The sequence below is a fragment of the Sinocyclocheilus grahami genome, unplaced genomic scaffold (genome assembly GCF_001515645.1).
Source record: "Sinocyclocheilus grahami isolate Dianchi unplaced genomic scaffold, SAMN03320097.WGS_v1.1 scaffold771.1, whole genome shotgun sequence".
NCBI lineage: Eukaryota > Metazoa > Chordata > Actinopteri > Cypriniformes > Cyprinidae > Sinocyclocheilus > Sinocyclocheilus grahami.
The window spans coordinates 279,460-305,354 of NW_015505950.1; the positions used below are offsets into that span (position 1 = coordinate 279,460).

General features: G+C 37.9%; 1 protein-coding gene across 1 annotated transcript; it reads left to right on the plus strand.

The window, feature by feature from the left end:
• The first annotated feature begins 750 nt into the window (after window positions 1-750).
• On the plus strand, window positions 751-25,256 carry LOC107561411 (ATP-binding cassette sub-family A member 5-like). Its single transcript, XM_016245855.1, has 39 exons — window positions 751-891; window positions 3,016-3,164; window positions 5,609-5,798; window positions 6,091-6,258; window positions 6,436-6,533; window positions 6,969-7,195; window positions 7,296-7,437; window positions 8,075-8,263; window positions 11,314-11,461; window positions 11,965-12,142; window positions 12,428-12,486; window positions 13,077-13,187; window positions 13,320-13,495; window positions 14,518-14,637; window positions 15,342-15,480; window positions 15,564-15,654; window positions 15,796-15,935; window positions 16,344-16,463; window positions 16,622-16,823; window positions 17,039-17,205; window positions 17,297-17,424; window positions 17,638-17,775; window positions 17,852-17,965; window positions 18,463-18,633; window positions 18,761-18,874; window positions 19,209-19,346; window positions 19,447-19,515; window positions 19,602-19,693; window positions 20,195-20,318; window positions 20,408-20,525; window positions 20,612-20,703; window positions 20,807-20,982; window positions 21,436-21,511; window positions 21,600-21,694; window positions 21,792-21,911; window positions 22,045-22,197; window positions 24,122-24,201; window positions 24,276-24,331; window positions 24,659-25,256. Exons 1-39 carry the CDS (start codon window positions 879-881, stop codon window positions 24,797-24,799), a joined length of 5,022 nt encoding a protein of 1,673 aa, XP_016101341.1. The 5' UTR covers window positions 751-878; the 3' UTR covers window positions 24,800-25,256.
• The last annotated feature ends 639 nt before the right edge of the window (window positions 25,257-25,895 follow it).

Here is a 25,895-nt window from a genome sequence, read left to right on the forward strand (position 1 = left end):
CATACGCTCAGTCAAGTAGGCCATGAGGCCGGCCTACACAGTCAGTCAGTTTGGCCTTGAGGCCTTCAAATGCACCCAGCCCCACATATGAGGCAAACTAACTTTCACAAACATGCAAAATAACTTTTCTATAGGGTAAATAAATTATTTCATCAGTCATAGTTCACAAATGTTTCCCTTTTAGGAACCTACAACAGTAGTTCAAAATACTGTATCCTTTACACTTTAAACAACAGTACTGACTGTGTTCCTGTACTGTCAGCACAATGCAGTGTGTATCATATTTTTCTTTTTTGGCACCATCTCAGTGGATATCAGGACTACATGTCAATATTTCAGTGTAAACAATATCTCCTATTTCCAATGACCAAGCAAAACAATGCAAGCATAGCAAAACTATCTAGCACAGTGGGTAATGCGTCGTCAAGTGCTTGAGCTATTGAGAAACTGCAAGGCATTGCTGTCTAAATTGGGCATGCAATTGAAAAGAACTGTAAAAATAAATTTGTAAAAAAAAAAAAAAAAAAATCAGTCAATTATTAATTATAGAGCACAGATGTATTATAATATATATTCAGGGTCGCAGTTCAGGCCTGTAGGGCAATGGCAGGCGATGACGTCAAAAACAAACCACACAACCAATCAGCGAAGCCAAACAAGTTCTGAGGCTCCTGATTGGTCTGCTTGACACCGACGAATCACGAGTCTCGTAACTTGTAGCGCTGCGCTGATTGGTTGAATGACTGGTCGGTCCAGCTGATGGCAGAGGCGCAAGTAGTGTTGACAACGCCGCACTGGATCTCTTCCCTATTTATTTACTCCCCAAAGGATATTTATTTGGAAAGAACAAAGCGAATTTGGAGGAAAGACATGTCTTAATGTATTTCATACGTAAGTGCACTTCCTTGTTTAAGCTTGAGGGAAAGCTGTTAGCCAGTTAGCGTTAGCTGTCAGTGTTTACACACCGAGCGCAGCGAACAAAACTCATTATTACATCGGTAGTTTTCACGTTTGGTTCTAGTAGTTCATGTACATTCGAAGAACACATATGTAATCTGTTTTAAAGAAAAAAGAAGAGGCGAAAGCCCAGCCCTGCCGTTATTGACCTGCACCGCGCGAGCTCGCGCGACATGTCGAGTGCACGCGACCTCCTGCACGCGCAGTAACATTCTGCATAAAATTTCGTACGAGTTATGTTTTTATGTATTATTGTATGAGTTATGTGTTTACATGAATATAGAAGCACACTGTCACTCTTTACAAGCCGGTTTTGTCGTATTCTTATCTGCGTTACCTTCGTACTCCCCGTCCCCTTCACTCTGCTTGAGCTGTTCTCAGACTTGACTTGGGGAACTCGGCGGACAAGGTTTAGTCGTGATGATAAAAAGTTGAATAGCTGCATATTAAATAGCAAATTGCCATACGTTGTTTTGTTTGTGGGGGTAGGATTGTTTAATGTAAATTCAGAATTCAGAGAAAAATCTAAGAATTGCCAGATGTAAACTAACTAAAAATTGAGATGTAAATTCGCAATTACCTTTATTTCATTTCATTCATTTATGTATTAATCAGTGGCGGAAACGGGCTTTCATAGTCTGCTGTGTGTAAAGTATTAGATAATTAATACAGTAATAAAGCATGATGGTCAGTGGCGTTAATGTTATTCATTCTGATTAGTCCTTTTCAAAATGTTTAGTGTCGTTACTTTAGTAGTGCAAATGGAAAATTGATTATTGTAAAATATTTTCCTGTGAATATTTACTTTCATTTTTTGAACTACTTTTAGGTTAATAATAATAATATATTGTTAAGTCACTGTAACTGTGAACCTATTTTTTCATGTTGAATGGACAGTGTAATGATATTTTTGGATGAAAGATTAGTTAGAAAAGTGTGAATATTGAACAGGTTCCCTATTAATCAGGGGTGCCTAAACTCAAGCCTTGTCCAAATACCCACACTTGCAGTCTTTGCACTTGACTACTTGACTACTTAAATGACGTATTTCCTGTATTTGTCCGAAGTCTTCAAGTGGGTGTGAAGACCACAAGTGTGTGTCGAACTTTTCATTACCTGATGGGACACACTTTTACATAGTGTTGTAAAAATGCAAGTGTTTACACAGCTTTATTTTAATTTTAATTTGAAATGCTTTGCATTTTAAAATCAACTTCTAAATGTCTGTTCAGTAGTCCCTATAACATGACATCGTTTTAATTTGTGGTGCTTCTAATTAAATGATAAAAAGCAGTTGCAAATGTTGTACAAAATAAATATCACCACAACTCATCTTGGCACCAATAAAAGTAAAAATACTGTTTTTCTACCAAATTATTTGTAATATCTAATTATATTCATATTTAACTTGCATTGGAAAGGTTTCCGTGAGATCTCGGCAAAAAGTCTCACGATTTATTTCCAGAACATGATGCATGATGGGATACACTTAGACTTGAATAGTGCTCTGGAGCGGTATTCGAGATAGTGTGGATTTAGTATCCATTAAGGGCACTGCACTTTGGCATTTTGAAGACATGGGACAGACTTGCACACTTACTTCCTGTCGCGCGCACGCGCTCTCAAGTGGCCAAGACCGCAAGTGTGGGTATTTGGACAAGGGGTCAGTCCTGGAGGGCCAGTGTCCTGCAGAGTTTAGATCCAACTTGCCTCAACACACCTGCCGCAAAATTTCTAGCTTGATTAGCTGGTTCAGGTGTGTCTGATTGAGGTAGGGGCTAAACTCTTCAGGACACCGGCCCTCCATGATCGAATTTGGGCACCCCTGCTGTTAATGCACCACATTCTGCTAACAAAGGAAATTCAGATTATAATATGGGATCATTCCAGAAAGGTCCAAGGTTTCGAGCGTCGTACTCGCATGCTGTCATTTCTTATCTTAGCCGAATAATATGAACTATTGATTTGTGAAGAAACATACTGTTGGCCAGACAAATTCAAAGCAAAAATTTGCCTATTTGTTAACTTGCAATAAGAAGGTTGCGTTTTGTTTTGCAGCTGTGTCTGATCCATGTGCCAGTCAGCTGAAGCATGCTGGAAGAATGCAGCCTATAACCAGAAGAGATGCCGGAGTCTGGCATCAAACGAGGAGCCTGCTCTACAAAAACCTGCTGATCAAATGGAGGACCAAACAACAGAGTCTCCAGGTGTCTTTCATCTGCCACTCATATGCTTTCTTCTCTGCTACAAATCTGTTGCACTATTAAAGCTTTTGCACATCTCTTCTATGCGATGGTATTGAGCTCCCTCTGAAGTTTGTACAGTCTTCACCAGAAATGACTGAAATGTCCATTTCAATGCAGGGTTTTTGTGTGTCCTAAAAAGTGTTAATTGACATTTCCACAAATTAAGAACTTAAATCATAGCAGAAAGTCTTAAATGCATTAAATGTTACACGCATTGTAAAAAATAATATCTTCCTCAGTATTTCTGCCTTGTTTTCCAATACAAATATCTAAACATCCTTAAATCAAGATGCATTTACTTGAGATGTAAAATTAAGAAATTAAGTCTTGTTTTCTTGGAAATGTTAAGAGGAAATTGCTTGGGGGGAAAAAATAGCGTTGCTAATACACAGTAATGGTTAAACTGTTAATCAAAATTATTTTGCTCTATAAATATGAATGATTATTAATCAAGCTAATTGTCATTTTAGATTTTTTTTTAAAAACATTTAATCAGAATTATTGCACATAAGCACAAATCAAAAGAGTGGCAACTTGCGTGGTTTGCTCGCAGATTTAGACTGGCAAATATCACAGGCTATTATGCTTAATAGAGAGAAGGAGAAATCATAATCACAATTAAAATACAATTTATCATGCAGCACTGTTGTTTCTTAATATTTCTTTACTTGGTCTTAAAGTCCCTGTCAATCTGTTCAAAGAGCCCGTGATCTGCCGAAATGTATCCTTGATCACAACCATTTACCTCGGGTTGCTTCAGAAGGAGTTTTCCTGTAATAAGTGTATGTATGTCACTTTTGATAAGAGCATCTGCTAAATGAGCAGTACAAAATTGCCGTTACACAGTCTGCTTTATAAAATCACTAGACTTAGCAGTCTTAACACTAATGTTATTCCCCTTAATTCCCCTCCATCTGGATGAAATCCTCTTCCATCCACTCTTTTGACTCTTTACTGCCCAGCAGGTTGTTTATTCTCCTCTTTGATTCAGAAAGAGAAAAGAAAAAATCCTCCTCAAGTAATTTCCCTTTTTTCTTCTGTTCATGTGGTCATGTATTTGTTATGTAAGGTAACTTTTTAAATGTATTTTTAATGGTTCTCTGCCTCCTGTTTGTTTCGTGAAGAGCCACATCAGAGTCTTTCAGAATTAAAAGGCTGTTAATGGATGGGTGTTCCACTAGTTCATGTCAGCACCTACCATCAATACTTAAGTACTTTTAAACTGATTTCATAAAGGGTAAATTGTTACGATCCATTATGGAAAGCGGTTGAAAATGGAACAAAATGAATTGTATTATGAAGTAGTCATGGTTGGGATTTTTGCCAACGATTGTCATCTCTGTATTGATTTTTCTGGAGGTGGAGATGCTGAAGCAAGTTGTATTGTTCAGAGTTCTTTGTTATAGTGGGCTTCATGTATGTAGGTCAGACTTAATTCAGTCAGTACAGTGATTTACCACTCTGCAGCAAAACCTTTATCATACACGGATACACTACTGTTCAAAAGTTTGGGCTCAATAAGTCTGTTGTGCTTACCAAGTCTACGTTTATTTAATCAAAAATATGGGGAAACGGTAATATTGTCAAATAATGTCACAATTGAAAGTGTTTTTTTATTATTATTTTAAAATGAAATTATTCTTGTGGTGCAAAGCTGAATTTTAAACAGCCATTACTCCAGTCTTCAGTGTCACGACCCTTCAGAAATCATTCTAATATAATGATTTGCTGCTCAATAAACATTTCGGATTTTTTTCAATGTTGAAAACAGTTGCTGGTTAGTATGTGCGCATGTGTGTGTGTATGGAAACGGAAACTATGATGCTTCTTTTTTTCAGAATTCTTTGAAGAATACAAAAGTTCAAAAGAAGATGATTTCTTTAAAATAGAAAATATGATACAAATATATACATAAACACAGTCATTTTTAATCAATTTAATGCATCCTTGCTGAAAAAAAAGTATTGATCATTAAAAAAAAAAAATATATATATATATATATATATAAATTTCACTGACACAAAATGTAATTCTTTTAGCATTTTTAATAATACAGTTTTGGTTTTAAGGGAGGGAATAGCCCATTTGACCAATAAGAATCCAGTATTGGAAATCTGTAAATCATGAAATCAACGACTTTCTTCAATGTGGTCTTAAAATGAATTCTCTAAAACATTTTGCAGCAAAGATTGTAGTGCACATCCTCCAGGCACATTAAAAGCTAAAGTCATGTCATGGTCTAGCAAATAAACCCAGAGGGATGATTGGAAACCCTCACTGGCACTGTGTGTTTATGGCCTCCCTAAGGCTGCAAATCAAGAGCTGTAGCTTTGAGAACACGACAGAATGGAATTCCTTTTATTTTTTTTCTGAGTTACCTAATTGTTGCTCTTCTTTCTTTGCAGGAGTTGATCTTGCCATTGCTGCTCCTGGGCCTCCTCATCCTCATTAGCACCCTCAACCCTCATGTCTCATATGGCAGTATCAGCACCAAGGAGCTGGAGTATGAACGGGACCTGTCACTCAAAGGTCTCGGCTACACCCCCATCAACAATGTCACCAATTACATCATGGAGGAGGTGGCACGGGAACTGCGTACGTCAGATTTATTGTTGTATTTTTAAAGTTAAAATTTTACCAAATTTTGCTTTTTATTTTGACAAGATAACACTAGAACATTTCACCGATCTGTAACGTTTATGCATAATTCAAATTTTTCTGTTTCTAATTTAAAGCAAACAACTAAATAGTATTGCATGGTGTGTTATTTTGTTACTGAATGCTTTGCTAATTAATGGTGTGGTAGCGTTGACTCTGATGGTTTTTAAAGTGGACTCGCTGTGTGTGTGTGTTTCTTTTAATTTGTTTGTGGGTGTTGAATCCTCAGCCATGAATGAGCGATTAGAGATGTTCTCCACTGAGGAAGAATTGGAGAATGCCAGTCTCTATGAACCTGATGGCTTTGTAGGAGTGGTCTTCTTGGATTCAATGACGTACCTTCTGCGATTCCCGTACAACCAACTCCCTCTGCCTAGCGACTTCACTGAATCCATAAGTGAGAATCACTCCGTGCTGAAATCATAAAGCCACAGCAGCTGTGGCACCTGATTTAGCTTCTTCTTTGGTTAATTGGTGACCTCCTTTTTAATGCAAATGACATTTAACTTTGTAACCGTTTGATCTGTAATGAAAGGAACTGGTATGATGGGTGTTTTATTTTTTTTATCCACAGCAAGCTGTTACACAAACTATGTCAACTGCCGTGCCGCCAACTACTGGTATTCTGGATTCATACGGCTGCAGTCTCTCATTGATACTGCCATTATACAGGTTTGAAATTGCATGGATGAATAATTTATTGGTATTTAAGCATTGTAGCTGTTAAAATGGAGTGCATCTGCCTGCTGAAGTCTGGGATGAACATATATTAACTGTTAAAAGTATAATTTTTTAAACTTTTTAAAAGAAGCCATAACTCTTGTCTTGACATGATCCTTTAGAAATCATTACTGATATGCTGATTTTCTGCTCAAGAAAGATTTCTTATTATTGATGTTGAAAACAGTTGTGATGCTTAATATTTTTGTGGAAACCATCATGCAGGTTTTTTTTGCAGGATTCTTTAATGAAGAGAGAGTTCAAAAGAACACATTTGAAATGGAAATCTTTTGTAATATCAGATTTTTACAGTGTTTTTATGGTAATAGGAAGTTGCTGAGTGGTTTGATTTTTTGGTTCCATAATTACGTCTTCATTCTTTTGCAGATGAAGACCAAACGTCCCGTGTGGAACGAACTAAAAGTGCGTGCAGTGATGATGGGACATCCGGGTTCGGTGGAGGTCCAGAAGTTCCCTCATGCCCTGATCTCCATATACCTAGTGCTGGCATTTACACCCTTTGTCTCTTTCCTCATTGTCAATGTGGCAGCTGAAAAAGAGCAGCGATTGAAAGACACAATGAGCATGATGGGATTGTATGACTCTGCCTTTTGGTAAGTGTATCCACTGCAGGGATTATGACATTATAATTCATAACCAATTTAAAACGTGTATAAATGGTCAGTCTGTAAACTTTTCTTCCGATTTCTTTAGGCTTTCATGGGGCCTCCTCTATGCTGCACTAGTGACGACCATGTCCATTCTCATGGCTGTTATAGCAACCTGCACACCCCTGTTCTCCAACAGCAACTTCTTTGTCATCTTCCTCCTCATTTTCCTCTATGGAATATCCTCCGTAAGTCCTAGCAACCCTCCAGTCACATCCTGAACAATAGCGACTCCAAGCTTTAGAGTGCGCAAAGCCATTTAAATGGCCGTGCACTCATTTGGCCTCAGGTCTCGATTTCTGCCTACATTGAGAGTAGTCATATGAGTGACAGGCTAATCTGGGGTCATATTTAATATGTTATTAGTTTTCGTTTTCCAAGGCTAAATTGCTTTCTGCTGCGTTGGTTTTCTTTTGCGTCAGTAGGGTATGACTATACTGGTAAAATATCTGACAGAATGCAAGCTTTTTTTTTTTTCTTCAAGAAAGCATTAGCCATACAGTTGTCAGCATTAAAGAGTATTTTCTTCAAGAAATGAAACCGCATTTGTGAGTTATTTTCATAATGTGACATTTCTGAATGGAACAGGATATTCAACGTGAACAAAATACTGGACAGGTATTGGTTTTATACATTGGGAATTAATTGTATTATGAAAAGTGGTGTCTATGTGACAGATAAAGACTTATAAATGTAAGGGTCTGTTTTTTTTTTTTAACATGAGATGATAAATTGAACAAAATTAGACCAGTGTGTTACATTTTAGTTTGCTGACCTCAAACCTTTCCTCAAAAGTCTTAATTTTCCCACTTCTTAATTCCACAGATTTTCTTCTCCTTCATGTTGACCCCATTGTTTAAGAAGCCCAAGTTTGCAAGTACAGTGGGCTCCATGCTGACGGTGGTGTTCGGGTGTCTATCTCTTTTCACTGTGCTGATGAGAGATTTCCCCCAGTCAGCCGTGTGGCTCCTCTGCCTTCTATCTCCCAGCGCCTTCTCTATCGGGATCGCCCAGGTAACACACTTTTCCACAAACGCACTCCATGGTGTCCATGGTTTAATGATGGTCACCTAGGTTGTGGGACCGTTAGCCAAGAAATGCATATAAGAATAGTGATGATTTGAATAACAAATCAGTAGTACTTTAGCCTAGAACGTTCTCACACAAAAGTAGTTTATGTACACTTTTGTTGGGGTCTGTTAGATGTTTTTTTTTTTTTAAGGGAATATTTTTATTTAGCAAGGACTCATTAAAATGATAAAAAGTGACAGTAACAATGTTTATAATATTACAAAATATTTATATTTCAAATATATGATGTTGTTTAGAACTATTTTATTTATCAAATTATTTTGAAAAAAAAAATCACAGTTTACACACAAAAAATACTAAGCAGCACAATTGATTTCGGCATAGATAATCAGAAATGTTTCTTGGCCACCAAATCAGTTTACTACAATAATTTCTGAAGAATCATGAAATTTTACATTTTATAAAATATAAAACAAAAGAAAAATTTTCACTATTACATTTTTACTGAATTTATAAAGGATTGGTAAGCACGAGACTTCTTACAATAAAATCAATAACATTAAAAAACATTTTATAAAAATTGTATACTACCATTAAAAAGTTTGGGGTCAGAATGTAGTTATAATGGTTAAAGCTGCAGTCCGTAACTTTATTTTGGTTAAAAATGATCCGAAATCTATATTTGATCACATAACCAGCCAGTGTTCAAACCTATCGCCTTACTTTAGCCCGATTCACAACGGTTAGCTTATAATAATGTTTTCTAATTTGAGTGGTACGGGTAGGTTTTCGCGGGAAATTCAAGCATGGGACTGCGTCATTACGTCACGTCTGTAAACATAAAGAAGTTGTCCCGGCTACTAGGCTATCGAATGTGAGGATCCTGCAGGTGGACGATCGTTTATAGCCTTTTCTCACAGCAGCCAGCCAGAATAATGAAATGTATCATTTTGATGGCGGATTGTAATCCATAAAGGATTATGTGTTTATGAAACACATGTGAATGAAATATGTAAATTATATTCCAGTTATAAATGTGCTTCTGATTAGGGATGGGCGATATCTTACCGTTAGTCTCCTGCTTCCGGTGTGAATTAAACAGTCATTACATTACGTGTGTACTCAGTAATGCTCACAACACCCTATTTTGGGTAAAAATAGGAAAGATAATAATTTTCTCTAAAGAAACAGGATTCCCTAAATTATCGTCATTGATATCGTTATCGCAATAAATATCAGAAATGACCGTGATACATTTTTAAGCCCATATCGCCCATCCCTACTTCTGATTACCGATAGCCTGGGGTTACAAAGATTTATATTTGAAAGAAAACCAGTTCGAAGGGAGCATAATTTGCTTTTGAGTTAAAATAATTTCTTAAAGGGGTGGTTGATTGCTATTTCACTTTTTTAACGTTAGTTAGTGTGTAATGTTGCTGTTGGCGCATAAACAATATCTGCAAAGTTGCAGCGCTGAAAGTTCAATGCAAACGGAGATATCGTCTTTTAAAATTCTGGCAGTTTGATGCCTACAAAAACGACTGGTAGGGACTACAACGAGCTTCTTCCCAGGTCCGTTACGTCACAAACCCAGATAAACCCCGTCCCCGGGAACACGCAGCAAAGGGGGCGAGGCCATGTTGTGCTGCTTTACAGAAGAGGAAGAGAAAACTGGAGGTGCACGTAAAAATCTGTTCATATATGAATCGCGATTCTGTCTTCTAACGATTCAAAATCAATGTTCAAAAGCAGCAGGTTCTCAGTCCTGTTTCTCACATCGCCCTGCTCTGCATCTCCCTCTCTCTCTCTCTCATTCAGATCATCAGATCAGCTGCAACAAACTGTTCCATTTATACACTTATTTTCACATAGCAATGAGAAGCGTTATACATGGACGTGCGTACGATTGCTGTGCTGTATTAAAGCTTTAATCAGAATAAAACCGTATATTAAAAGCTAACAGAAGCAGTAGCATTTACAAACAACAGCATATCTAAAAGTATGGGACAACAACAAACAAACATACCATTAAGAGCAGTGCTTGCACAGGTTTTGGGCGATCCTCTTCATTAATATTCTCTGCGTCTCAATCGGGCTCAAATTGATAAGCAATATAGAGGACGTCATTGTTTACAATACAACCGAAGCACATTCTGAGCTTGAGGGGCGGGATGTTCAGACGCACTGTAGAGGCGGTTTAGCGAATCACAACACACTGAGCCAGCTGACCAATCTCAGCCCATCGCGTATTTCTGAGGGAGGGGCTTCATAAAAACAGGAAATAATCGAGGCGTTTGTTAGAGAAGGGACAGATCGGTGTGGAATAAAGGTAAATTATGTGAAAAATAATGCGTTTTTAAAAAAACAAAGCATGAACACATGTTAGACTGAACCCCATAAACACAATCAAGCCTAGAAAAAACCCAGTCAACCACCCCTTTAATATGAAATTCGAAGAGTATGACAATTAGATTAGACAGTGCAGAAATTGAAATCTACACGCTAATACATACTCCTAGTCACCAATGCTGATGTTGTTAACATTAATCATTTGAGAATAAAGTGTAACAATAATTTGAACAGTTTGATGTGATATGAGCTAACGATCTTTAGATTTAATCACCATTGGTAGCGAGATTTATGGTAATCCTTTTTTCCTCAGTTGATCAGAACAAACGTGGCAGACTTGTTACTTGTTCAGATGGCAATATACGGTGAAAATTTTTATTTGGGTCATATTCCAAGACGTAGGCTAGAATCTGTTATTGCGAAGTACAGTAAATATCCACACCGGTGCGTTGACTGACCGCCACACATACCCTTCAGAACATTAGATTCATCCGCACTGGAGCCGTGCCGACTCACAACCCATGCAAGCTAGATAATTCCGCACACAGCTGCAATTCCTGGTTTTCAAACAGAGATGGCGACAGAGGCAAAACTTACGAACTGCAGCTTTAACAATAAAGAAGTCCAAAATCCCAAATATGAAAGAGTGTATATTCTGGCACTGTTTGTGTGTGTATGTGTAGGTGGTGTATCTGGAAGCTCAGGGTGACGGCGCAGTGTTTTCCTCTCTGGGCAATGGTCCTCATGCCCTCTATGTTCCTATGGTCATGCTGTTCTTGGACTGCATTCTCTATCTGCTTTTAGCCATTTACCTGGACCAAGTACTACCAGGTGACAACTAGAGTCAATGGATTTTGCATAATCAGTTTAGAACCACAGAACTTCTCTTTGTGTTTTAGTAGAGTTCCAGTTCTTAACTGTGTTTATATGCAGGCATCATATACAGATTTATACCAATGCAAATTCATTTGCTCAGCCTGGAAACAAGACTGTGTTTGTTCACTGTCCGTTTAATGTGACTTCAAAATGATTTTAATGTTTGAAATATACTTTTTTTTTTTTATATATATATATATAAAGTAGACCACAAAATGTTAGCCATTTTCTTAAGAGGAAGATTGCACCAGCGCACACTTCTAGCTTAAGACTTAAAGTTTGTTATACTTTTAAATGCAACAGTTTGTTCTCTTAAAAGGATTAAAAGCATTTGCAGATGCCATAAAATATCATTGTGGCTGCTCTAAAGAATACACACACAATCTGTCTTAGTTATTACTTAACTGGGATGGAGGCGTTTGTGACCTTCCCACATAAATGACCATTTCTTCCTTCAGGCGAGTTTGGCACAAGGCGTTCAGTGCTGTACTTCCTACAGCCATCCTATTGGTCAAAGCGGAAGAAGCGCTATGTGGAGGTGAGCTCTTTGTATGAGGGCGAGGTCAATGGAACCCCAGTGAATGATGAATCGGTGGAGGCGGTTTCTCCTGAGTTTAGAGGCAAAGAGGTTATCAGGTGCAGACTTGAAACACAAAATGTATATCTATCTATCTGTCTGTCTGTCTCAGTGTTGTTTGGTTTAATATTTTTATTTAGTTTTATTTTATTTTGTTGTACCTCCATATTCAGACCAGTGAAGTGATTTAGAGAGTAGTTTGGAAAAGGAAGCAATGTTTTTAGAGCTGATGTAGGTTCAAATCCTTCAAAGCCTGGATAGATTTGGGCTTGAAGAGAGCTGGCATCCAGCCAGAGCAACCCATTTAATATCCATTTCTGTGTTTATTTTTTTACTCCTGTTAGGATCTGCAATATTCGTAAAATGTACAGAGAGAAAGACACCAAAGTGGAGGCTTTGAGAGGTGAGACTTGCCACCTATGTCCAAATTGACACTTCCTTGTTTGTGTGATACACAAATGATGTATGCATCCTCTTGCTCAGCATTTATGGATTTGAGGACTAAATTACTTTTTGTATCCACGTTTTTCTTGTTGTAAAAATGGGCGCCGCCATTTGTAAATTCTATGGGTCTGGCTTCCAGTCTTATCTGCGTCCACTCCGTCCAGCTATTTTTAGCTGAACAAAACAGTTCATTTTGCTGCTTGATATTGAAAGTTGGTGTGTCTTATCATATTATTTTAATGTATTATCTTCGTTATGAACACACTGGTTTGTAGTGCAAACAGTTTTACCGGTTACTGCACGTTGTTATTCTCCTCGTTATTTACCTATAGCGGCTAATGAACCGGAAGTCTCACCCATAGGCTTACTTCCGCATTGAAGAAAAAGGTGGATACCGTAGACAAAATAGTATTTGCAACACTTTTTACCTCCGTAGTACTAAACAGTCCCATAGTGCACATGATCTTGGTCTAAATTAAGTTTATGACCAGACTTCTGGCTCTGATGTTTAGGTGAATGTTTTGTCTTCTGTCCATTTGTGATCTAAAGGTTTGACTTTTGACATCTATGAGGGTCAGATCACTGCCCTGCTGGGTCACAGTGGAGCAGGAAAATCCACCCTCATGAACATCCTGTGTGGCATCTGCCCCCCTACAGAAGGTGATGCATAAGATGCTAATTTTGAAAATTTTTGTGAACACAATTAAGTCTTACTGGATCTCTATACCTTGCCAAAACTGAAGTTGTACTGCTATATACTCACAATTCTATTATTCTGTGTTTTACGCATAGGCACGGCAACCATCTATGGCTCTCCTGTGGCAGAGATAGCAGATGGGGCTGAGATGAAACAGCTGGTTGGTATATGCCCCCAGTTCAACATCATCTTTGATGTGCTCACTGTAGAGGAACACCTGAGGATCTTTGCTGCCATCAAAGGGATCCTGCCCTCTGATATTGATGGTGAGGTAGGAACTCCCAGTGGATCTAGAGACCACATCTGCTGACTGCATGTTGACTCATTGTGTGGGAAATTCAGAAACCACTTCCCCTACAATGCATTGAAAAAGCTGATTTGATATCAGCTCCACACTGCGTATTTAATTACATCCATTATACAATGCAACAGTGACGTCACACTTAAGTGGTCTTGGTTCTAGAAGGATTTTTTGTTTAATTCCTTTTATCCATAGATACACTACCATTAAAAATATTGGGAACGGAACAATTTTTTGTTTTTGTTTTTGATGTTTGTGAAAGGAGTCTCTTATGCTCACCAAGGCTGCATTTATTTGATTAAAAATAAATAATAAAAAAATATATACAATGCATTGAAAAAGCTGATTTGATATCAGCTCCACACTGCGTATTTAATTACATCCATTATACAATGCAACAGTGACGTCTCACTTAAGTGGTCTTGGTTCTAGAAGGATTTTTTGTTTAATTCCTTTTATCCATAGATACACTACCATTAAAAATTTTGGGAACGGAACAAATTTTTTTTTTGATGTTTGTGAAAGGAGTCTCTTATGCTCACCAAGGCTGCATTTATTTGATTAAAAATAAATAATAAAAAAATACAGTTAAATAAAATATTACAGTTTAAAATGGCTGTTTTCTATTTTAATATATTTTAAAATGTAATGGATGCCAAAGCTGAATTTTCACTTCAGTGTGACATGATCTTTCAAAAATCATTCTGGTTTAAAAGTCGTGTTGCAGATCTAAAATATCTGACCACTACCACCGGCAGATCTGAATATAAAATAAAAACAGCATTTGCTTTACATAAAAGTCGTGTGCAACAATGTAAAAATCCTTACAGTCGCTTTTTATCAATTTAATGTGTCTTCGCAGAATAAAAATTAGCTGACCCTAAAATTTTAAATGGTAGTATTTAAAAAATATCTTCAATAAAGCCAGAAACATCCAGTTACTTCATCCTTTTTTGTTAGAATTTCTATTCTAAAATATCTCTCATTTTAAGGTGAGAAAAGTTCTAAGGGATCTGGATTTAGAAAAGATTATGGACGCCCAGGCGAAAAACCTAAGTGGAGGCCAGAAGAGGAAGCTCTCGGTGGGCATAGCGATTCTCGGAGACCCAAAGGTAAATGTCTGATGGCTTATACCTTTTGACTTCTTGATTCGTTTGCTTATTTATCCCCATCCCTCGATGTCCTTTTGCTTATGAATCAGATCCTTCTTCTGGATGAGCCTACGGCTGGTATGGACCCAGTGTCTCGGCACCAGGTCTGGTCCTTACTGAAGAGCCGTAGAGCAGGAAGAGTTACTTGACATGATCTTTCAAAAATCATTCTTGTTTAAAAGTCGTGTTGCAGATCTAAAATATCTAACCACTACCACCGGCAGATCTGAATATAAAATAAAAACAGCATTTGCTTTACATAAAAGTCTTGTGTAACAATGTAAAAATCCTTAGTCGCTTTTGATCAATTTAATGTGTCTTTGCAGAATAAAAATTAGCTGACCCTAAAATTTTAAATGGTAGTATTTAAAAAATATCTTCAATAAAGCCAGAAACATCCAGTTACTTCATCCTTTTTTGTTAGAATTTCTATTCTAAAATATCTCTCATTTTAAGGTGAGAAAAGTTCTAAGGGATCTGGATTTAGAAAAGATTATGGACGCCCAGGCGAAAAACCTAAGTGGAGGCCAGAAGAGGAAGCTCTCGGTGGGCATAGCGATTCTCGGAGACCCAAAGGTAAATGTCTGATGGCTTATACCTTTTGACTTCTTGATTCGTTTGCTTATTTATCCCCATCCCTCGATGTCCTTTTGCTTATGAATCAGATCCTTCTTCTGGATGAGCCTACGGCTGGTATGGACCCAGTGTCTCGGCACCAGGTCTGGTCCTTACTGAAGAGCCGTAGAGCAGGAAGAGTTACTGTATTCAGCACTCATTACATGGATGAGGCAGATATACTTGCAGGTACTTTGATCGTTTTTCACTTTTCTTCCATCAGTCATTTACGGCTCAATCTCACACACCTCTGTGCATTTTCTGTCACACAGATCGTAAAGCTGTCATCTCGCAAGGACAGCTGAAATGTGTTGGTTCCTCTTTGTACTTGAAGACCAAGTGTGGGGTTGGCTACCATCTTAGGTTAGTCTTAAGAAAAGTGCAAAACAATTTTATATTTATGACATTTTATGTGTATGTATGCATGTATATGTATATATTTTTTTTCTTCCTGTCACCCATTACTACTGCTACATTAACACTGTCATTCTAAACCTCTTCTAGAATGTCTGTAACTGAAGGCTGTGAAGTGGAGAACATCACATCGCTGGTCAAGCAGCATGTTCCCAAGGCTCAGTTGTCAAGGCAGCAAGAGGCTGAGCTTACATTCACATTGCCTTTCGAGAGCATGGACACTTTCCCAGGTCTCGCTTCTATTTGCCCTCATGTCACCATCTGCTGTGTGCCACACTGCCATATGCCCTGCGGAGCAACAGATTGCTTCATGCTTTCACCAGGACTGTGGTGGTGTTTTATTGGGGCAGTTTTATTTTTTATGTAGATTTATTGTTGGTAGCCTTTTTATATGAAGTCTATGATATTGGTTGTGTTGTGTGGTTGTGTGGAAAGCGATTTATTCACTTTCATATCATTCCAAACCTGCATGACTTGCATATAGGTTTGGATTGACACGAGGGTTAGTAAATGATGAGGACTGTAAAGAAGTGCTTTTGGTGTGTGTGGTTAGTTTTCTTGTTTCTTGCACTCCAAAAATATTAACAATTTCTATGGTTACTAAACTCTTCTCGCCTCTCACTCACGTTGCACTCCAGGGCTATTTGCAGAGCTGGACTGTCGACCTGACCTGGGTATCATTAACTACGGTGTCTCCATGACAACATTAGAGGATGTCTTCTTGCGTCTGGAGGCAGAGGCAGAAGTGGATCAGGCTGGTAAGATAACCACCTATCTAAACTGGTTCAAAGCATCTTCAACACTGAGATCTTTTGACATGAACTATATGAAACTGATCAGAATTACAATGAACCACCTTAGTGATGTGATCAAGAGGTATAACGCCTACTCTATTTGTGTGTTCCTTCACTGGTAGATTACAGTGTGTTTAACCAAGAAAAGGTGGAAGATGAGGGAGATGCGTCCTCTATGGATGACACAGACCAGCGCCTGCTTACGTTTTCAGACAGCAGGCAGGATGCAGTAACCGGTCGAGCTCTTTGGAGGCAGCAGTTTAGCACCGTGGCCTGGCTGCACATGCTCAACCTGCAGAGAGAGAGAAAACCTATCATATACAAGTGAGCAAATGCTAGCAAGTACTACTTGATCATGTTTTAAAAAAATTAAAAATACAAATCTTACAGACCCAAAATTATATTTATATTGAACCAGACCATACTCAAACCCATCGAGGTGATGGATGCATGAACCATATAATTATCTTAATTATACATATGATTCATGTGTTATACAAAGCTATAAGTCATACTTTTGTCTCCTTTCTTTTACCCAGTTTGACACTGTTCCTTGTGTTCTTATCTGCAATGCTGATTCTGTCTGTGGCCACGGGAAACATTCAGATTCATTCTCCTGAAAGACTGTTTTCACCTATATACCTGCTGCACCGCAACGAGGCTCCTCGCAAATACACCACCAGCCTGCTTGTGCAAAATTCCACCGGTCTGTGACAATACTTGTGTGTATTATATTGACAATTGTTGTCGATTCACATTAACCAATTTGGTTAATTGGCATCTGTTTGCTGTGGTAGATTCTGACCTGTCAGGGTTCATCCACAATCTGGAGTCTCAGGATATTAAAGTGGAAATGATGAAAAAACTGGACTACATGTCTGCTGCACCTGTCAGCGCCGCCATCAACGTGACAGGATCCAGTAAGGTGAGAAAGAGAATTGCATGTTTTCATACCAGTACAATTGCTTAACCTCTCTACGCTTTTACACTCCACAATTTGAATTTTAGGAATTAATTTCTCAACAGTGGATTGTTCTGAAATGATTGTTTTTATGTTGAAAATTAATTCAAACACTTGCTGTTCTTCAAAATATTTATTTAACCCCTCCTGTCCTTTCTTGTTGTTTCTCAATACCAGGATTTTACCTACATTTTAGCGTTTAACAGTACCACTGTGCACTCTTTGCCTATGGCTGTCAATGTGCTCAGTAACGCCCTCCTGAGGGGCTTTAATGGCACTGGACACATTAGAACATGGACTAAACCCTTCGACTATGTAAGTGTAATGCATTAGTACACTGCTATTGTTGTTTCTTGTGAGTGTCTCCAGCTATATTCTGTCTGCATTTTAGCAAATCCCAGATAAGACGTCCTATGCACTGGTTTACATTGAGGCTGTGATTCTTGGGATGCTGGCCGCTGGGATGCCAGCCTATTTTGCAATGGACCACACAAGAGACAAAGAGGTATATATGTGGATTGTAACTTCATATAATGATAAATTAAATTTTAACTTTTTTTTTTATTTTAAATTTGTATTAACTTTTTTTTTTTTTACTTTAACTTTGTTTTTATTTGACAAGTATGCATTAAATTGATGTTTTACATTGCAAAACATTCTATTTTAAATAAATGCAGTTCTGCTGAACTTTTCTCATAAAAGCAAGTAATGATGCTGCAAGTTCAGATTTGCATCACAGGAATAAATGGCTTTCTATTTTAATAATTTTTTAAAAAGTTATTTGTAATAATATTTCACACTACTTTATTTTTGATCAAATAAATGTAACCTTGATAGAGACTTTTCAAAAACATTAAAACATCTTACTGACCCCTATCCGTGGGGGTCACCTTAAATTGATTTTATCAGAATGTCTCTACAATAGTATTTCAGTGTTGCTTTAAGAATGTTTGTACATTGAATGCAATCTCTGTCTTCGCTGTTTGTTTTTTTTTTTATCAGTTGAAGTGTCGCTCGACCCTGAGGATCTCTGGTCTTGTTCCTTCAGCGTACTGGTGCGGTCAGGCAGCTATTGATGTCCCTTTCTATTATCTTATCTTAATCTGTATGACCAGCACCCTGTTTGCCTTCCATTCTACAAACCTGCTAACCTTCCATAACATCATGTCTGTGGTAAGAAAACGCTTCACCTAGCTTCACTAGACTTTTTTTTAAATAGAAGTTATTTGAGCTTAAAGAGCAGAGCAGATGTTAGCATTAGCATATGACAAGTCAGCTACTATCTTTACTCCATTTTCAGGCTCTGTGTCTGATTGGCTTCGCTCCAGCCATGGTTCTCTTCACATACTGCGTGTCCTTCATGTTCGTCAGAGTCCAGAGCAATAGGGACTTCTTCTCAGTGGTCTCCATGATGGTGAGTCTTCAAGAAACTTTCCCACAACTTTCAAATAATCTTAATAATAACAATAAAACCTGTTCCTGTGGAAAAACCTGGAAATATCAGGTCATTTTAAACCAGAACGGTCATGGAAATTAATTAACTCAACAAAATGGAAATAAATCATGAAAAGGTCTATAATGAAATCATATATTTCATATTTATTTTATTGGGCTACTTTAACACTGATATATTCATAATTATTTTATATTTGATTTATATTTTAAGGATCGAGTTATCTTTCAAATACAAATGTGTCTGTAGGAAGGAATTAAAGCTATTTTTTTCTTTTGTTTTTTTTCTTCCATAGTTGTGTGTGGTTTCTGCATCCATAGTCCAGCTGGCTCTTGTGAATGAGAATTCTGGTGTGGCTCGTCTCCTACACAATGCACTGTGTTTCTTCAGTCCACTCTACCCTCTTATGGGTTGCCTTAACTGCATTACTATGGTAATACTTTACTTACAGGACTCCATCTATTCAATGTCTGAGGGCATGAATGAAATGTCCCTATTGTTATTGAACCTAATACAAGTCTTTTTCATTCTAGGCCACCTTCCTTCAGTCTCTTCATGATGATGATTTCCTGTGGAAGAATCTCTTCATCTCTGTTGTGTCTGTAAGTTGCTGTAAATATAATTTTATTGTCTCAAAGTGTGTTATAATGTCTTATTTTACACTGAATCTTTGTTGTGGCATCCGTAGCCGTATACCCAGTGTATTCTGCTGCTCTTCACCCTGAGATGGCTTGAGATTAGATATGGAGGGAAGACCATGAAAAATGACCAGCTCTGCAGGTATGTCTTCATAAAACTAAATGCCCAACTAAATTTTTGCATAAAGCCTACGATCAGGAATAAAATGACAGAACTTGTATAAAGAATGGAAGTGAATCAGGTAGAACAGGCAAAATAATTTTTATTTATTACATTTTATGTAGAATATTTGACATTTATACAATGAGGTATATTAAATAATTTTACTAATTTGTTTTATTACTACTGATAAATAAATAAAAAAGTACCTTTCAATGTTCTGGGCCAGCAGGGCTTTTTTTTTTTTTTTTTTTTTAAAGATCTGTTTCTTTATTAGCAAATTAGCAGTAAAGGTAGCAAATGAATTAAGAGTTAAATAAGAGATTTATGTGGCTTATCACATACTTAAGTTGGATTAAGAACATGAGCTCCAGCCAGTTTTACCAAATGTAAGCTTTCTGTTCTAAGGTCTGTAAAGATTTTCATGCAACCCTACCCAGGTCACTAAGAAAGGGCTTGATTTCTGATCTCTTTGTTCTCCAGGATTTCCTCCCAAGCAAAGAGCAAAGCTCAGCGAAACCCAGAGGAGAACGTGAGTGAGGATGAGGATGTTCAAGTGGAGAAAGCTCGAGTGAAGGAGGTGTTGACTTGTCAGTGCTGTGAGGAGGTACAGCCCCACTTTTCTGTAGTCTTAAGAGTCTCAAATCACTATTGTCCAATAACTTATTAAAAATGGAAAAATAAAAACTTCTACAGAAACCAGTGGTAGTGGTGAGTAACCTCAGGAAACAGTACAAAGGCAAGATGGAGGGTTTTTCACTCAGCAAGAGAAGGAAAGTGGCCACTAAGAACGTCTCATTTTGTGTTCGCAAAGGTAGAGTGGAGCCTTGATTTGATGTACGGCAAGTAATGATTTTAAAGAGAGCAATCAGATGTTAATGAACAATGGCCTGTTCTCAGGTGAGGTTTTGGGTCTGCTGGGACCTAATGGAGCAGGAAAGAGCACTATCATGCACATGCTGTCTGGAGACACTGAACCCACTGCTGGACAGGTTTGTGCTCAATCTCTCCCAATGTTCTTGCTGGTTATGAGTTCTGTTGATAATATGAGGTGTGTTCAGTGTGTTATGACTAAAGTTTGATATTTATTTTTAGATTCTAATGGGAGATTATGGAACAGATTTCCAACCAGTGGAAAACCCCTTGGAACATGTAGGGTGCTGTCCTCAGGTGAACCCTCTGTGGCCTAGAATCACTCTACAGGAGCACCTGGAGATCTATGCTGCTATAAAGGGGCTACGTCAGCGTGATATCCCAAATATCATTAAGCGGTAAAATATCTTTAAAAAAAAAAAAAAACTTTCAGGTCAGGAAGATTTTTTTCTGTCTCTCTCACCAAGGCTCCATTTGTTTGAGGAAAAATGCCACCGCTTCTTTATTATTATTATTTATTATTTTATAAATTTTTTTCTTTACAGTGAATCATATTAAAGGCATTGTTATTGACTGTCTAGTCTAGAGTAACATTGCAAGTGACATAGTAAACTAACTTTTTCTGCAAATATTTAATGGGGGGAAAAAATATATTGTCATGGGAACAGAAATTTTCATCATGCAAAATTTGCTTTCATAGCTAATTAAGAGTGATTTATGGCCAGTAAATGTTGTCACTTAACCAGCCTTTGGCAAATCTTTTTGGTTTCTGTTATCAGTGTGACTATTTATCCACCACATTATACAGTGTGACCACCACAGTTCAAAGCTTAAATATTGTGTCTTCACAGTGTTGTGAATGCTCTAGAGCTGAAGGATCATCTTTACAAACAGGCAAAAAACTTGTCTGCAGGGCTGAAGAGGAAGGCAAGTAAAAAAATAAATCAATTCAATATCATTATGAAAAACCAGACTTTGTATTTTAGGCTTATTTTTAAAATCTTTTTCATACTAGCTGTGCTTTGCACTAAGCATGCTGGGAAATCCTCAGATAGTTCTGTTGGATGAACCATCTACAGGAATGGATCCCAAATCAAAACAACGCATGTGGTAAAATTTACTACACTGATGTTACTTGATAGAATCAAAACATGTACATATAAAACAGGTCTGCAAAAGTGAACATTTCTGTTGTTCACTCTAATAGGAGGGCGATCCGTGCTGCCTTTAAGAACAAACAGCGAGGAGCCCTATTGACCACTCACTACATGGAAGAGGCCGAGGCTGTGTGTGACCGTGTGGCTATCATGGTTTCTGGCCAGCTGAGGTGGGACTTTGAGATGGATAAAAGCCTCAGTTAAAAATAGCATGGATTAACATGAACATAAAGAGAATTTCTGAGCAAGCAAGTAAAGCAGAACAGAAAGCAAGTAACATTTTTCTTATGTTGCCCCCTGCAGGTGTATTGGCTCTATTCAGCACCTGAAGGGGAAGTTTGGGAGAGGCTACAGCCTAGAGATTAACCTTAGGGAGGAGCTCACAGGTCTCCAGCAGGTAGCGCTGTTGCACAAAGAGATACTGAAGATATTTCCCCACGCTGCTCGTCAGGACAGGTAAGATGTAAGGGCTGTGCGATTAATCGAAATCGAATCGCGATCACGATTTAAGACTTTGCGGTTTGCTAATCACAAAGCCTGTGGATGCTATATTACTCTGTTCCAGACAGGGTTGCCAGGTTTTCACAAGAAAACCTGCCCAATCGCTACTCAAAACTAGCCCAGTCGTGTTTCGAGGGGGTCCCCCTCAGGGAGGAGCTCACAGGTCTCCAGCAGGTAGCGCTGTTGCACAAAGAGATACTGAAGATATTTCCCCACGCTGCTCATCAGGACAGGTAAGATGTAAGGGCTGTGCGATTAATCGAATCGCGATCACGATTTAAGACTTTGCGGTTTGCTAATCACAAAGCCTGTGGATGCTATATTACTCTGTTCCAGATAGGGTTGCCAGGTTTTCACAAGAAAACCTGCCCAATCGCTACTCAAAACTAGCCCAGTCGTGTTTCGAGGGGGTCCCCCTGCTAAAATTCGCATTCAAGGGGATGAATATCATGTTATTGGAGTCGCTTCAACCCGCGAACATGAAAAACAACCCGTGGCAACAGTGTTAAAGTAGCCCAATTCGGACTTGGCAACACTGGTTCTAGAGCATATGCATGACTGCCATCATTGAATTGGTAGCCTTACTGACCAAAAGAGTGAGTGCACCTCCGTTCTGCCCAATCAGCACTGCTCTAGCCAACTGCGTGAACGGCCACCATTAAAAACAAACAAACAAACAGAAAGCAGGAGAGAGAGAGAGTGTGGGATTGTGGCGTCTACAGGGTCAGATCGATAGTTAGGAAAATTAATACTAAAGAAAAACTGTAATGTAATATGAGATTACTTCAGCTTCGAAATGACAGACACCAAACAAAAAAGGTAACATTAATTTGCAAGAGCTATGTCACAACACATATCAAAAGCTCCCTTATCGGTTCTGCTTTCAGTACTGGAGAATAAAAGATACATTCTTAGATGTTTTTATTAGTACATGAATGTTATCTTGCACATTTTATCTCCCCAACAGATTCTAATTTGAAAGAGGTTGATAATGCATGTTCGCTTTTCCCAGTTCAGAAGACCGCACACACAGCCTGTGTCTCTGAATGCTTCTCATACTTGCTCTTCTCTGCCATGTCTCACGGAGGAGCCATTTACACTTGCCGCACACGCACAGCCTGTCTCGTAATGCTTGTTTATTCACGCACGTCTCCACGAGCACATCTGGCAATATGGACGAGGCTTGATGCACGCATGCAACCTGTGTCAACTCGCGCCTGGCTCCGCGTTTTAAAACAAGTGTAAATTCAGTCTAACTGCTTTGCTAATTTCACTGGGATGAAATGAAACATTCAGCACATTTTCCACTTGTTCTTAAAACCAAAACAAACAATAAAAAAACATTAGAACCCCTCCCAAAACACAATAGAAAATTTTATGGATTTAAGGGTAATGTAATGGGAATCTTATTGGCTTTTTAATGTAAACTAGAATGGTGTCTACTGGTATTTGATGGATTCTATTGGTGGGATGTAATCTGGCAGATGCGAAACTATAGAACGACAGTAATTCCTATTGGAATAATGCCCAAAATGCACTTCAAAAAGGAATTTTGTAATTGTTTTAATGGAAACCATAAGAATTTCTGTGATGGTTTCTATTGTTTTTTTCAGCAGGGTAATGATACCCATACTGTGCTGCACACTATTGACAATGTAAATTGAAATCAAATCGCAATCGCAATATCGGTCACAAAAATCGCAATTAGATATTTTCCTGAAATTGCACAGCCCTATAAGACGTGTCTGTATTGGTTTAGAAAAATAGATGTCAGATTAAATCATGATTGAAGCACTAAACTGCAAATGTCTGACACAAAACTAGAATGTAAAACCTCTGGGAGTTAGAAAGGTTATTTTTTTGTGTGTGATCGTTGCAGTTTTGCCACTCTGATGGTGTATAAAATCCCAATGGAGGATGTGAAGTCACTAGCCAAGTCCTTTGCCCAATTAGAAAGTGGTAAGAAATGGACACACAACTACACAGTTTTTATGAAGAATACAAATTTGACCATTCTCCTAATTTCTTCACAGCTAAACAGAACTTTAACTTTGAAGAGTACAACTTCTCCCAGTCAACGCTTGAACAAGTATGTCACAATGTGTTTCAAATAATACTGCAAAAAATGTATTTATTTAAAATATAAACAATATCATATTAATTATAATATTATATTAATATAAAATGTAGTGACGTTTAGACTTAAAAATTGCCAGTGAAGTAATGCAAAGTAGACTTTGCATTTTCTGTAAATAAGTTTTAATATCTTGTGCAATTTTTCTTCTCAAATGAATTGATCTTGTTTAGCCTTAGAAAACAAAGCAAAGAAACTGATGTTAATTAGTTTTTTTTTGTTGTTGGTACTTGTCTGTCATAGCTAATTCAATTTAATTGAAAGCGTATACCTTTTCTGCAGGTTTTCATGGAGTTCGCAAAAGAGCAAGAGAATGAAGAAGAGGAGGTTGGATCGCTTAGCACGACATTTCAATGGCAGAGACTGAGACCGGACGGCCCTGTATCCATCAATCACGCTGACAGCATAGTACACCAGTTATGAGCCAATCCCTGTTCAGCCTTCCCTGAAGCATTGTGCCCTTCTTTTTTTCTCTGTCTCTTTCTCTATCGCTCTGCATGTGCCGTCCTTTGCCTTAAAGAGCCTTAAACTGATGGGACTCGCAGGACAATAGACTGTGGAGACTCCAGCGGCCACTAGCACACATACAAGACACGCGTGTGCGTGCGTGCGTGCGTGTGTGGCACATTGGAGAATATCTTTCAAGAGCCAACAGTTTACAAAAAAAAAAAATCTATACTAATGGCACAGTATTACATTTTTTTTATTAATGCATTAATGGGTAATACTTTAAAATAAGATCTTGTACATTAGTCAATACAATGTCTAATAACAATTAAAGACCGTTTTGCAGCATTTGATTTTGAATTCCACTTTATTGATCCCCATGTTGATTTTTCTTAACATTTTTCATTTGTTATTTTTAAAAGCATTTTGGTTTAATTGATTTATTGTTTTATGACCAAACATGCATTAATGTTAACTAGTTAAACATTATTGTAAAGTATTACCAATTAAAGTTATTCTTCATTAGCGGGAGTGAGCTGCCTTTCTCATTTCTCTTCATGTAACCTGAAGCACTGAAGCTAATACACCAATGTATTCTACTCTCAACAGGTAGGGTTTAATTTCAGAACTCTACAAACATGCGTTTTCACTTGGTGCATCTTTCTGGTGACTTTCTGATTTCCTTTATCCAGCGCCGAGTGATGATACTGAACTGTGTTTGTGTGAGGAACTCTGCCCCAAGTGCTGGTTCTCTTGTTGGTAGAACTTCTAAACTATGTTTGCTAGGTGCTTCATCGTTACTCTTGAGCAAATCTGTTGTAGATAGGTTTTATTTTTCTGAGTACACCCAGTTGAAAATTGTTAATTGTTAATTTTTTTTTGGACATTTAAACCTAGCTGAATGTGAAAGGTTGTTTATAGTGTTGTTGTTTGGAACAGTCCTCAAAAATTGTAATCCATGCCAAGTTGGCATGTTACGTGGATTATATGCATTTTATTTGTATTTTTTTGGCTTCATCTTCCCAACAAAGTTTGATTTACAGCTAATCAAACTCTTGGTGTCTTGTATTGT

Coding starts and splice junctions, on each gene's coding strand:
- LOC107561411 (XM_016245855.1), top strand. Junction 13,496..14,517: donor CCTCTGATATTGATGGTGAG/GTAGGAACTCCC, acceptor TCTCATTTTAAG/GTGAGAAAAGTTCTAAGGGA. Junction 22,198..24,121: donor CACGCTGCTCGTCAGGACAG/GTAAGATGTAAG, acceptor TGATCGTTGCAG/TTTTGCCACTCTGATGGTGT.